The sequence below is a fragment of the Microcaecilia unicolor genome, chromosome 2 (genome assembly GCF_901765095.1).
Source record: "Microcaecilia unicolor chromosome 2, aMicUni1.1, whole genome shotgun sequence".
Classification (NCBI taxonomy): Eukaryota; Metazoa; Chordata; class Amphibia; order Gymnophiona; family Siphonopidae; genus Microcaecilia; species Microcaecilia unicolor.
This window is the reverse complement of record NC_044032.1, coordinates 474,176,190-474,191,554: the sequence shown is the minus strand read 5'-3', so window position 1 is coordinate 474,191,554 and position 15,365 is coordinate 474,176,190. Positions and strand designations below refer to the sequence as shown.

Sequence of the window (15,365 nt, the reverse complement as noted above, 5' to 3'; positions counted from 1 at the left end):
ATGTTTATCCACTTCTACCCTAGCCAAGATAATGTTCAAGCACCTTTCTGACCTCATTTGCAACTCTCTTTAACTTGTCCATTATTTTTTTACTCCTGTTACCCTGTCCTATCTATCTATCTATCTATCTATCTATCTATCTATCTATCTATCTATCTATCTATCTATCTATCTATCTATCTATCTATCTATCTATTCCATCTTTGCTTACACCCTATGCTGTCTATTAAAATGTTTTATTGTGTATTGTGTTGGCATTGCAAAGTAGCATATTATATCATACTTTGTATTGTGGTTTGGATATTTTTACTGCTGTAATTGTCTATTTCTTATGTTTGACTTATTCTCGCTGTACACCGCCTTGAGTGAATTCCTTCAAAAAGACAGTAAATAAATCCTAATAAATAAATAAATAAATATCACAATTCCTCATGTACAGCCACAAAACAACCTTTTAGGGTGGATAGTGTTCACAATGAGCTCCTTTTATTATCGATCAGATAGATGAGAGTTTTCAGTTTTGGCACAGTATAAGTCATTGCAAGAACAAAATATAAGAAAACCAATGGACTGTATTATGGACTTATAGCCCATTTAGTTATCCTATATAATAATTCTCACCACCAACGTTCTAATGTGGGACTGCCTGTGTCCGTGGCTCCTGGAGTTGCTGATGCCCAGGCAGGGGGAGGAGTAAGACCCTGGAGGAGTGCAGTGACGTGACAGGCGAGAGGAGGAGTGGCTGCAGAAGACTCGGGCATTTGCGAATGATTTGGGCTGGGTTTAAAAATATTTATCGCTTCTTTTCTTTTTGTAGTGGCCGCTGCTGCTCAACAGGGGAAGCAGCAACGGCCAGACAGCATTACCACTGGCAGCTGCGGGTGGCGAGGGGGTTTGATGCGCTGGGGGGGGGGGAAGGGGAGGGTCACTGGACATGGGGAAGAGGGGAGGGTCGCTGGACATGGGTAGCTGCAGGGGGCAGGGGAAGAGGAGGGTCGCTGGACATGAATGGCTGGAGGCGGGACAGGGGAGAGGGAGGTGGGAAGGGGGTCCTGAGACCAGAGAGGTGGGGATGGAGAGGGGGGCCCTGCGAGGGGGGCGTGGGGGCTCACACTCACTCACTCACTCACTGTCTCTCACATACACTCTCTCTGACACATTCCCTGTCTATCACACTCTATCTCTCTGTTACACATACACAGTCTCTCACACACAGACACTCTGTCTCTCACACAGTCTCTCTCATACAAACACACACATACACTGTCTCTGTCTCTCATTCTCTTTATGTCACACACAGTCCACCTCTCACACACACACTCTCTCAAACATACACACTCTGAGGAAAACCTTGCTAGTGCCCGTTTCATTTGTGTCAGAAACGGGCCTTTTTTACTAGTGTTTAAATAAAAGAGATCTGCGTGAAATATAATATTTATTTTTATTTTGACTTATAAAAACACTTGCTCCTGAAACATGTTCAAAAACAGAATAATCCATTTGTGTATCTAAAAGGTAAACTTCTACAAAACAGATGAAGATATGATTTCATGAGCCCCAGTGAAAAAAGAGTTTAATATTACTTCCATTTAATTTCAATATATTCTATCATCTTTATAACACCAGGCTTCCCAAGGCAGATTATAACAACAGTTAAGAGGAACCCATCAGGAAATAGGATATCCTCACTGAAATTTGGCCATCTGTATTGTATAGAACAGTGTAGAAAAAATGAGCACAAAATATAGAGTTTATAACTGCTTTTGCTACCAGCTACAATAATCTTTTAAGCTGATTTAGTGATATTTAATTTTTATTTCAGGATATTTATATCTAGCTATGGGAAGCTTTCAAATAAATATAAAAAGTCAAGTAAGTTAAAAAAAATCTTTTGTCCTCCACCTTTTAAGGCACTACGTATTCAATTGGAGGAACAGCTTTAGACTTCTTTACAGATGGACCACACATAGGCAGTCCCTTATTTCTAATTTATTTATTTATTTGTTACATTTATACCCCGCTCTTTCCCGCTCAATAGCAGGTTCAGTGCGGCTTACATAGTATGGGTTACAAGTATCACAGAAAGAACATAGCTAAAGAGTAGTAGAGTTATGATGTGGTTGTTTAGAGAAGGTTAAGAAGGGTGTAATGGGCAAGGGAAAAGGGGGTGGAGGTAGTGGTGGTGTGGGATGGGCTCGTAGTTTAAGTTGGGTTATTTGGGTAGGCTTGCTTGAAGAGGTAAGTTTTTAGCAGCTTCCGGAAGGGTAGATGGTCGTTGACTGTTCGGATGGGTCTTGGTATGGCATTCCAGAGTTGGCTGCCTATGACGGAGAAGTTGGATACGTAGTAAGTTTTGTACTTGAGACCTTTGCAGTTGGGAAGGTGAAGGTTGAGATATGTTCGAGAAGATTTAGATCCGTTTCTAGTTGGAAGGTCGATCAGGTTGGTCATGTAGCTCGGAGATTCTCCGTAGATAATCTTGTGAATCAGTGTGTGGACTTTGAAGTTTATTCGCTCTTTGATAGGGAGCCAATGGAGTCTTTCACGGAGTGGTGTTGCGCTTTCAAATCGTGATTTACCAAAGATGAGTCTGGCTGCTGTGTTTTTTTATTGCATTTGTATCCCACATTTCCCCACCTCGTTAAAGGCTCAATGTGGCTTACAATACATCATGGGTAGTGGAAATATAATAGAAAATAGGCATTTAGTGTTACAGAAAATTTTTGGCAACATGATAATGATAGACATGATAGTAGTATGACAAGCAGATATTATAAGACATTTCTAACTACGTGTGGAGGATTTATGCATATTCACATTGGTTGATCTTTGTGATAAGCCTTGTTAAAGAGATGGGTCTTCAGTAGTTTGCGGAAGTTCATTAGTTCATAGATCATTTTTAAGTTGCGCGGCAGTGCGTTCCATAACTGTGTGCTTAGGTAGGTGAAGTTTGATGTGTGCATTACTTTGTATTTTAGACCTTTGCAGTTAGGGAAGTGCAGATCATGGAACATGCGGGATGATCTTTTGGCATTCCTGGGTGGTAAGTCTATCAGGTCTGACATGTAGGCTGGTGCATCTCCATGAATGATTTTGTGAACTAGGGAGCAAATTTTGAACGTGATGCGTTCTTTGAGTGGGAGCCAGTGTAGTTTTTCTCATAGGGGCTTAGCACTTTCATATTTTGTTTTGCCGAATATGAGTCTAGCTGCAGTGTTCTGGGCTGTCTGAAGTTTCTTGATTATTTGCTCTTTACAGCTGGCGTAAAGTGCACTGCAGTAATCTAGATGACTGAGCACCATTGATTGTACCAGGTTACGGAAGACATTCCTTGGGAAGAAAGGTCTTACTCTTTTTAATCTCCACATTGAGTGGAACATCTTGGTTGTGTTTTTTGCATGGCTTTCGAGTGTTAGGTGTCGATTAATGGTAACTCCGAGAATTTTTAGGGTGTCCGAAATAGGAAGGTTCAGATTTGGTGTGTTAATGGCTGTGAATTTGTTCTTGTTATGTTGAGATGTGAGTACTAGGCATTGGGTTTTTTCTGCATTAAGTTTCAGTCGGAAAGCATCTGCCCATGAATGCATGGTATGGAGACTTTGGTTGATGTCGTTGGAAATGTCCTTTCGATCTTGTTTAAATGGGATGTAAATCGTTACGTCGTCTGCGTATATGTATGGGTTAAGGTTTTGGTTTGATAACAGTTTGGCTAAGGGTATCATCATTAAGTTGAATAGGGTCGGCGATAGGGGGGATCCCTGTGGGACTCCGCATTCAGGTATCCATGTGGCTGAAGTAGTCGAGTTAGATGTCATTTGATATTTTATTTTTATTTATTTTTGTTACATTTGTACCCCGCGCTTTCCCACTCATAGCAGGCTCAATGCGGCTTACATGGGGCAATGGAGGGTTAAGTGACTTGCCCAGAGTCACAAGGAGCTGCCTGTGCCTGAAGTGGGAATCAAACTCAGTTCCTCAGTTCCTCAGGACCAAAGTCCACCACCCTAACCACTAGGCCACTCCTCCACTGATCGTGTGGTTAGGAATCCCTTGAACCAATTGAGAATGTTGCCTCCAATTCCGAAGTATTCAAGGATATGTAGTAGTATTCCATGATCAACCATGTCGAAAGCGCTTGACATGTCAAATTGTAGAAGTAGTATGTTCTTTCCTGTTGCGATCGTTTGTTTGAATTTAGTCATGAGGGTAACTAATACTGTTTTAGTACTATGGTTAGACCGAAATCCTGACTGGGAGTCATGGAGTATTGAGAATTTGTTTAGATAGTTTGTGAGTTGTTTGGTCACCAACCCTTCCATTAGTTTGGTTATTAATGGAATGAATGCTACTGGCCTGTAGTTGGTTAGCTCACTGGCGTTTTTCTTTGCGTCTTTGGGTATGGGGGTGAGTAGAATGTTTCCTTTCTCCTTCGGGAAGAGTCCATTTTGTAACATGTAGTTCAAGTGTTTTGTTATGTCTGTTATAAATTTTCAGGATTTGGGCCTTGCAGCCAATGAAGATGCTGTTGCAGTAGTGGGGGTAAGTACGGTGGATAGTACCAGGTTCCGGAAAGCTTCAGCACCCACATCATGTTGAACATCTTCTTCGTTATGGCTTTTGCATGAGTTTCCAGAGTTAGGTGGTTGTCTAGTGTTACTCCTAGGATTTTTAAATTGTCGGCTATTGGGATTGTGATGTCAGGGGTGATCAGGGTAGTTGGGAGGAGTGTAGAATGTTGGGATGAGAGGATTAGGTATTGTGTTTTCTCTTTATTCATTTTCATCTTAAAGGCGTTAGCCCAGGAGGCTAAGATGTTCATGCCAGTGATTATTTTATCGGAGATTTCTGCTAGGTTGGATTGGAAGGGGATGAATATAGTAACGTCATCTGCGTATATGAAGGGGTTCAGGCCGTATTTGGATAGGGACTGGCTAGGGGAATAATTTGCAATTGTTTTGGTTGTATTAAACTGTGGCAAGCTCTGCCTACTGGCTTCAGCTCATATAATGGACTAGATAGGTTCACTTTGACTAGTGTTTTCTTCAACCTCCTTGGTCCCAAAACCCAATACATGGATGAATCTGCTCAATTTTACTAGCAGCTTTCTTTTCCCCTATATTCCAAGCTTCCACTTCTTATAAAATATTCTTCCTGCTCTACTGTGTAGGAAGTTGAATTAAAGAGTTTTGCCTTCCAGTCTTATGCAAGATTGCACCAGAAGCACAGCTCCTTTTAAAATCTTAAATAATTAGGGTCTCATTCTCAACAGATATTCCCCATATCGACCTTTGTCATAGTCTCAACCCCCTTCTGTCTACCTCATGCTGCCCTACACTGGTCCCAGGATCTTCTTGCTAATGTGGCCTGCCGCTGAGGAAACAGGAAGTTACATCAGAGAAAGCAGGCCATAGTAGCGAGAAGATTCCAGGGCTAACAGCAAGCCAGTGCATGTGAATTGTTGCCACCACAGGCAACTTCTAGAAAGCAAATTAATGTAGATAATGGGGAAGGGATGGAAAGAAAGATGCTGGCTTGAAGGGTAATGGGATGGACTCAGAGGAAGGAGGTGGAAGCTGTCAAGCAGGCACGCCAGTGGCATGATGTTGCTCACTGAAAAATGCTGCCTGAGGCCTCCACCTCAGTTGGCCTAATTATAGAGCAGTCTAATAGCCCCCCTCTATCCCTTTTTTCTCCCCCACCCAACCTGACCTGTCCTACCCAGATCTTAACCCCATTTCCCAACTTTAAACACAAAAATACCTGGTAGCCTATGGCACATCCCCATACCATAATCTAATCCCCTGGCCCCCAACATTAAATTCAAAACTCATTGGTGGTCTATGGACTTTTCCTTTGGGAATTTTTAGGTATAACTTGTCTGGAATGTTTTTACGTTTGGGGAGCGTGCCAGGTGCCCTTGACCTGGATTGGCCACTGTCGGTGACAGGATGCTGGGCTAGATGGACCTTTGGTCTTTCCCAGTATGGCACTACTTATGTACTTATGTACTTATGTAAGCTATCCAGACCTTTCTTAAACCCCCCGCTAAGCTAACTGGCTTTACCACATTCTCTGGTAACGAATTCCAGAGTTTAATTACATGTTGAGTGAAGAAAATTGTTATCCGATTCATATTAAATTTACTACTTTGTAGCTTCAACCCCTTCCCCTAGTCCTAGTATTTTTGGACCGCGTAAACAAACGATTCATGTCTACCTGTTCCACTCCAAGATGTTACTGCTTGTCTCAATGCTTGAATGAATTTATAAAGTGTAATATATCATATATGCAGTTACATAACTATTTTGATATTCTTTTCTATCTGAAAGGTTTTGAGTCAGCAGATTCCAGTCCTCCTGTCACTAGATCAAGAGAGCAAGGGAACAATCTACAAAGCAAACTGCTGTAAAACTATATCAGATTATCTTACTCTGAATATTATAATCCAGTTATGACATTAGCAGACATAGGTGTTATATCCAGCTGCAATAATCACTACATCAACCAGAAGTGGAAGAAGGTTTTTGTACAGGACTGTATCACTGTGTGAAAGGGGTACTAATACTCTGTTGACAGTAATATACTGCAGTATCGTCACTCTGAACTCTGCTGATTGTAAGAGTGAAATCAGTCCCAGACCCACTGCCGCTGAACCTCTCTGGGATCCCAGAGGCACGGGTAGAGACACGGTAGATCAGAAGCTTAGGGGTTCCTCCTGGTTTCTGTTGGTGCCAGCTCAAGTAGGTGTTACCGTTAGAATGGAGAAGGGTGGAACTGGATCTGCACTTAATGGTGGCTGTTTCTCCTGCAGACACTGATAAGGATTCTGGAGACTGAGTCATCACAATCTCTCCACTGGAATCTGGATAAAGAAAAGATAAATATGTACATGTATATATCATTTTACAGTGGGATATAAAAGTAATCAAAGAACAACCATATCTCAAGCAACTAATTCTTACCTCAATTGGTTATTACTCTATTTACCATTAATTTTTAATGCATTTTTATTTGTTATGTATTGTATACTGTTTATTGTAAACCACATTGAACTCAGACTAGTTTGGGATAATGTGGGATATAAATGTCACAAAGAAACAAATAAATAAATACGCTCAGAAATTTAATTGTTCAAAAATCTGTTGGCATACTTCCAAAATTATTTATTTTTTCCATTTTTAATCCAACCTGAGAGCTTAATTCTTACCCTTTATCCAGAGGAGCATGATCCAGATGAGCTGAATTTTTGATATCTTCATCCTTCCTGACTGGCAGTTGCTGATTAATAAACTGTAAAGAGTAAAAGGAAACATTTATAACTCTCTGAACATTAGTGAAATGTCTCCTGAGTGTGAATATGCAAAACAGACTCTTCTATATCAGTGCACGTCACCTGCATTTATAATAGACATACATATGACTGCATTTAGAATAGTCTTAGAAAAGGAAATTACCTTTATTACATAAATATTCTTCAATGAAAGTATGTAGTTATGTTTGGCTGATGTGGTAACATTGTAGATAAGGTGCTTCAGTTAAGCAAAATTGAATTATTGAAAATTTTTTGAATGTTTTTTAAAGTCCTGGCTCTGTCACAGATCTTTCAAGCAGTGTTAGACAAATGTTAATGTTCTGATTTTCGTTCTCTCTTCTTCAGAAGTTGGCATGAATGTTATTCATTCATATGATTGTATAATGAGCTGGCCTTATAGCTGAAGGAAAGATCATAAGTGAGTTTCATCTTTTTTTTAAGAGGAAAAAAGGCTTATGAGATTATGGAGCTTATTTTTGAATCATATTCACATCTGAAAATGCTCTAATGGACATCCATATGCTTGAAACGTCCAAATCCTGATCTTGCAAAGGCAAAAGGGACATCCAACACTGGAGTATGTTATGGAAAAGACTAAGGATGACCTAAAATCAGGAAGCAAATTGATTTGCAATAATAGAAGACAATTCAAAGGATTTATTCTTCTAAATGTAGGCCCTTTTTTCTAAAGGGCGTTAGATTCCGGGCTTAGTGCATCTTTATATTCCAGTGTGCTAAACCCAGATTTAATGCAGCATATAAATTAGGGTTTTTTAAAATTAGCATGCAGTAGCAGTAAAAAGTTAATGTGGGAGGAGAAATTAGAAGGGGAGGCTCTGGACCTTTGGAAAAACCCTTATGCTGTTCCCAGCTGATATTCAGTTAGGACCTGCACAAAGTTTTTATGCGGGTCAAGGCTGAATATTGGCTGGGCCCCGTATAAAATCTAGTGATCACACAATTTAAATTAACTCCAGGTACTCAATGCTAGTGCCAAGACATGACCTGACATTGAATATTTGGGGATAATTTAGCTGGCAATGGCCAGCGTTTATAAAAAAAAAGCTGGCCGCTGTGGGCTGAATATTGGCCAGTTTAAATCCAAAGCCTTTCTTCAAGAAAAAAGATTCGAGGCTGTTTCTACCATTCAGTATAACAGACTGCAGATGCTGGAACACAGCAACAGTTCATATCATCCCCTCCCAGTTTAAGAATGAAGCATCTGTACTGCTATTTCAAATTCCAACAGAATCAATGTTCTTCATATTTTACTTGTATATCTTGCCCACCTTTTGGCTGCATCTCATTTACAATAATTTTATTTTTATTACATTTGTACCCCGTGCTTTCCCACTCATGGCAGGCTCAATGCAGCAGGCAATGGAGGGTTAAGTGACTTGCCCAGAGTCACAAGGAGCTGCCTGTGCCGGGAATCAAACTCAGCTCCTCAGGAGCAAAGTCCACCACCCTAACCACTAGGCCACTCCATACCTTTAAAAACAATATTCTCCTCCTTAACAGTTGGCATACTCTTTGCATCATGGTAGCATTAGTTGCTTGGGACTCATCCACTTGCGGTCTGACTCAAACCAGCTTGTCAATTGGAAAAGCAATGTTGTTTATCTGTAATAGGTGTTTTTCATAGATTGCACACAATCCATCCCCTCCTCCTTATACAGCTCTAGAACTAACTGAGGAAATATGGAGGCCACTGCATGTGGGAAGGACCACATGTATTCAGAATTTTACTGTAAGTTGTCAACTCTGGTAGAGAAATTCCATTCCAGCTCCATCTCTACCTGTGTGCCTGTCGATCTTGCTGCCTATAGAAAATATCTCTTACAGGTAAGCAACATTGCTTTCCATGTTTCTTTTAGTTAAGTCATTGAACATAGAAATTTTTGTTTTTTTGTAATGGATCTGTTGGTTATGCTCTGATGTTTGTTCATCACACTCTTTCTAGCAATGGGCAAGTAATGGTCCATACAAATTTGCATCCTCAAAATAAGGACCTATTTGGACTTCCTATCTAGGCAAGCTGTTATAAAAATGCCTCCACATGCAGGGGTGGAGGGGCAGAACCCAAAGTGTGGGGGGGGGGAGGGGGGCAAAGTTTGACCCAAAGCCGCCCTCCCTGCTGCCTCCACTGCCACATGATGGTACCTTGGCTGTCAGGGGTCCCCAACCCCTGCCAGCTGAAGTATTTGTCTTGCGCTGGTCTCACATTGCTTTCACTGCTCTGCTCTCAATCACGCCATGCACGCTCGTTTTAATGAAACTGAGCATGCACAAAGTTTCGGGTACGCTCATTTTAGTGAAACTGAGAAGAGCAGGGTAGACAATGCAGCGAGACCAGTGCGGGACAAACGCCTCTGTTGGTGGGGGTTAGGGACCCCTGCCAGCCAAACCATGGGCCCCAAGCCAATTTGGGGGGCCCAGGCCCCTGTGGCCCCACGTAGCTATGCCACTGTCCACATGTATATACAGCAGTACGTAGTGATTTAAAAATAGAAAAATGAGACACATACAGAGTATGAAAATGTAAAACTATGTGTGCTGTTACATCCCTCAGGCCTAACCCTGCATCCACAAAGGGGTCAATATTCAGCCATCAGCACTGATGCCAATGGTGTAATTGCCAGATATTCAAAGCTATGCCCTGTGCAGGATTCAGTTTTGACTAGCTGGTAATTTTTATGCCGGCTAACACGTTAAGGGGCATAATCGAAAGGGGTGCCCAAGTTCTCCTGAGGACGTCCTCGCAGTACATCCTGGAGAAGGGGCGGGGAAACACGTATTATCGAAACAAGATGGGCATCCATCTTTCGGTTCGATCATACGGTCAGGGACGCCCAAATCTCAACATTTAGGTTGACCTTAGAGATGGTCATCCTTAGAGATGGCCGTCCCCGGTTTTCGGCGATAATGGAAACAAAGGACGCCCATCTCGAAAATGACCAAATCCAAGCCCTTTGGTCATGGGAAGAGCCAGCATTCATAGTGCACTGGTCCCCCTCACATGCCAGGACACCAACCGGGTACCTTAGGGGGCACTGCAGTGGACTTCAGAAATTGCTCCCAGCTGCATAGCTCCCTTACCTTGGGTACTGAGCCCCCAAAACCCATTCCTCACAACTGTATACCACTACCATAGCCCTAAGGGGTGAAGGGGGGCACCTACATGTGGGTACAGTGGGTTTCTAGTGGGTTTTGAAGGGCTCACATTTACCACCACAAGTGTAACAGATAGGGGGGATGGGCCTGGGTCCACCTGCCTGAAGTGCACTGCACCCACTAAAACTGCTCCAGGGACTGGCATACTGCTGTCAGAGAGCTGGGTATGACATTTGAGGCTGGCATAGAGGCTGGTAAAAAATATTTTTAAAGTTTTTTTTGAGGGTGGGAGGGGGTTAGTGACCACTGGGGGAGTAAGGGGAGGTCATCTCCGGTTCTCTCCGGTGGTCATCTGGTAAGTTTGGGCACCTTTTTGAGGCTTGGGCGCAAGAAAAAATGAACCAAGTAAAGTCGACCAAGTGCTTGTCAGGGACTCCCTTCTTTTTTCCATTATCGGCTGAGGACGCCCATGTGTTATGCATGCCTCAGTCCCACCTTTGCTATGCTTCCGACACGCCCCCGTGAACTTTGGTCATCCCTGCGACGGAAAGTAGTTGAGGATGCCGAAAATTGGCTTTCTAATATGCCAATTTGGGCAACCCTGGGAGAAGGACGCCCATCTCCTGATTTATGTCAAAAGATGGGCATCCTTCTCTGTCGAAAATAAACCTGCTAGTCACCTAAGTCTATACTCAGCACTTACGTGGTCGTGGGTTATCATAAAAAAATAGGACAGACATTTATGTGGTCCCATTTATGTGCTAACTCTGGCTGCTTAAGTGCTGAACATAGACTCTGGCTCTGTGGATGCTCGAGCAGCCCCATTATTTAGAGCCAGCATTATTTAGAGCCAGCATTATTTAGAGCCAGCATACAGTCATCCAAAACGCGAGAGCTCAGATTGAGCTCTGCCTCTATTAATGTGTTCATGCCAACAATGTGGTTTATTTGTTATATTTCAGTGCTGTAGCTGTATGATATTGAACACAGATTGAGTTAGCACAAGTTCGTTTGGATTCAGCACCTCTGTGTATACGTGTGCCACCACTATCGTGTCCCGTTTATATCATTTAAGACTACTGAGAGAAATGACTCATTGAATGAAAGGATTATCAGATTTGGGTTGCCAGAAGAGGTATCTCTGTGGGTCTCCAATACTGAGCAAGGTCCTTCATTGTGTCAGGTAATTTGCATTGAGTTTGGCACCCCCCAATCATTTTGAAATGTTGGTGCCTATGGTTCTGAATATCAATAATGAAGCAAACAAGTGCTGACTTTACTTCAAGAATGCCCTAAGATAGCTGGGTTTTTGTTCAGTGCTAACCGTGATATTCAACAGCACTTAGCCAGCTACGTGTCTCTGAATATTAGTGGATAGCCACGACCAACTGATTTAACAGGTCAACAGCCAGCTAAATCATTTTGAATATTGGGCTGAAAATAGTCAAAATATATGTCATGCTAACTAAAATGTATTTCCCAGTCTGAGGACCTGCCAGCCTAATATCCAGAGCTGGAGCAAATAGCTCTGCTCCTGTTCAGGGTTCTGCTAGATCCAGTGAGCAGGAGACTTGGGACTGTGGTCTCTGTGGCAGCCTACAGCATTGCAGCATGCCTCAGAGAGACTTATTCTTTATTTTTCTATTTATACTGATGTTCTACACTTGTAGTTGAACTTCAGTATTGATGGTTTTGACTTAAATTGGTAAAATAATAATAATATCCATTTCTACTTACTCTCTGTAGAGGGCAGTGTTTCCAAATGGATTAATATTGCAGAGAAGTAGAAAAAACAGCAGTGGTGACACAGGACACTGGAGGTGCAAAAAATCGTTTTGTTGTAGGTCTCCACTAGACTTGATACAGGCCTGCATCAGGAGTCTAACAGTACAGGCAGATGTTTGGCATTTAATTAAAGTGCAATTTTGGCTATTGATGACTGAGCTATTTTTTGTTAGACCTTTTTCAGTCGCAATTACTCTGGATCAGCTGTTTGGTGTACCATAGGTTTTGAGTTGTGACCCCAAATACACTAGATACTCTATTGTGTCATCCTTTCAGACTTTTGATGCAGGCCAATAGGCCGAAACACGGCCCATGTTGAGTCTAGTGGAGACTTACAATAAAACGATTTTTTGCACCTCTAGTGTCCTGTGCCACTTCCACTGTTTTTCTGCTTGTGTTGCTTGAGATTTATGGAGGGCTGTTCTTCTGTTTTTCCCTTTAATACTGCAGATACCATGAGATAAATAAACCTGACTCCTATTGGATATAATCTCAGCCTCTTGGATTTACTGCAGATTTTTATCTCATTGCTTAGAGAGAGAGAGACAGACAGACAGACAGTCCTAGAGTTTAAAAGGTGTAATATGTGCAGGTACAGAAGTATTTTTTATATACTTTACCTACCTGAAAGTGTTTGAGTCTTCCAAATTCCATTCATCCTATCACTAAAGGGTCCTATTACTAAGCTGCAGCAAAATGTAGCCTTAGCGTGATCTTCTGCGGGTCTTTCCTGTGAACAAAGGCCATTTTGTTCCACAGCCATAAAATGGCCAATTTTCCATTTTTTTTGTACCAATGGCCAGTAGTACATAGCCATTTAAAACAATTACCACGTGAGCATGTACTGCTACCCATTTTGTAGGCGGTAAGGACTCACTCGGTATTTCTACGCTAACTAGTTAGAATGCAGTAATGTAGATGCTCTGACTGCTTAGTATATGAACACCCACACTCTAGCCATGACACACCCCCTCAAAAACGTTCTGAAATATTTTTTAGGGTGTGGTTAACATGCACACATTTGGTGTTACCTCAGGATCCGTGAGAGCTTTCTATGGTACTCTATTTTTAGCTGGGTTAGGCACACACTAGCACCTAATGATGCATCTTAGGGTTCCTATATCAAGAAAACAAGGGCCTATCTACAAAGCAAATTGAAGTGAAATGACATCAAATCTTCTTCTGAATATTATAATCCAGTTATAATAGCAGCAGGTATGGGATTTATATCTAGCTGCAATAATTACTGAATAGTAAGCAAAAGAGGAAGGTTTTTGTATGGGCCTGTATCATTGTGTGAGAGGGTAACTAGTACCCTGTAGACAGTAATAAACTGCAGCATCCTCAGCTTGAACTCCTTTGATTGTGAGAGTGAAATCATTCACAGATCCACTACCACTGAACCGTTCTGGGATTCCAGAGGCTCGTGTAGAAATGAGGTAGATCAGAAGCTTAGGTACTCTTCCTGGTTTCTGTTGGTACCAGCTCAAGTAGGTGTTACCATCAGAATAGACAACAGAGGAACTGGATCTGCACTTAATGGTGGCTGTTTCCCCTGCAGACACTGATAAGAATTCTGGAGACTGAGTCATCACAATCACTCCACTGGAATCTGGACAAAGAAAAAGATAAATATGTACAATGCAGTATGTATACGCAGAAATTTAATTGTTCAAACATTTGTTGGCTTACTTCCAAAGTTATTTCTTGTCTCCCTTTTAAATCCAGTGTGAAGATTTATTATTACCTTTTATGCAGAGGACCAGGATCCAGATGAGCTGAGTCTGTGATAACTTCATTCTTCCTGACTGGCAGTTGCTGATTAATAAATCATATAGAGTAAAAGAAACATTTATAAATCCTCAGAGCATTAGTGAAATGTCTCCTGGGTGTGCATATGCAAAGCAGATATCTCTATATCAGTGCACATCACCTGCATTTATTAGTGCCATACATGTGACTGCATTTGGAATAGGAAATTGCCTCTAATACACAAATATACCTAAAGGTTTGGCTATCATAGTAGCTCTGTACATAAGCTGCTGCAGTCAAGGAAAGTTTAATTATCTATGAAAATGTTTGGAATATTTTAAAGTCTGTCACAGATCTTTTGAGCAGCATTAGGCAGAAAAAGGAGGACACATTGATCCAGTCCGGGTTTTGCTTCCATTGAACGCAATGGAAGTAAAACCCGGACTGGCTCAATCTGTCCGCTTTTTTCTGGAGTCATATGGTCACCCTATCCTTTCTATACTTTTTTCAACTTCAGTACTGTAATCTACCTGGATTGGCCACTGCTGCTTTTCCCAATGAGCAACAGCAGCACAGGCAAAAAGAAGAAAAGCAAACGCAGGGCCGCAGCAGCATTCAAGCATGTGCTGTCGGCTCTGTCATCCTCTGCCTCCGCTGACATCAACTTCCCATTCCAGGGGCAGAGGACCGCAGAGCTGACAGCGCATGCCTGAAGGTTGCTGTGGCCCCATGCATGCTATTTTTCTTTTTGCTATAGCCGTGGCTTCTCATCAAGAAAAGCAGCAGTGGCGGCAGCAGCAGCAGTGAATTCCATGGCGCATCTGCCTCAGCGAGAGATTTTCCTGCTTTGGTTTGAGTGTGAGAGATGACCCGCCAAAGCGGGAGTCTCCCGTTGAATGTGGGAAACTTGTCAGGTCTGAGATGCTTGTAGAGCAGAGCATCCTATTTACATGACATTGTGTAGCCAGTGATGGCTGATCCAGGAGCTGGCTGTGAACATCGGCATGGAGTCCAAGAGGGGGAGGTTACTGCTGCAACCAGGCTTCCCCCCTGCTTATCACAGAGTTCTCCCTTCTTTCCATCAGTTTCCAACTACTTTCACACTGTTTACACAGTTCTTTCCCTTTCTGGTATAAGGCTGGTGCTTTTCTAGTCCAGGTACTGTAAGCCATGTATTGCTGTATAAGTCCGTTGTCAGTCACTTGAACATGCGACACGTGAGCGTACATTCATTCAGCATGTGACACTTGCGCGTGTCGAGACGTGAATCAGTTTGTCAAGTATAACTTTCAGCGTGAGTCACTTGAGTGTATAATACTTAAACATGTGTCATGTGACTGAGTGTCTCTTAAGTGTCTCAATATGGCAATCATGCCCCATTAGGCCGTTCTGGTTGAGGCAT

At 42.1% G+C, this 15,365-nt stretch overlaps 2 gene segments (V, D, J or C); both read right to left on the bottom strand.

Annotated features, from left to right (window-relative positions):
* The window catches only part of LOC115461302, a 1,201,995-nt gene that overhangs the window by 1,093,884 nt on the left and 92,746 nt on the right, over positions 1-15,365 (bottom strand).
* LOC115461307 lies at positions 6,480-14,029 on the bottom strand. The segment is given in 2 exon segments: positions 6,523-6,862; positions 7,208-7,282. Coding segments are annotated over 2 exon segments (375 nt in total).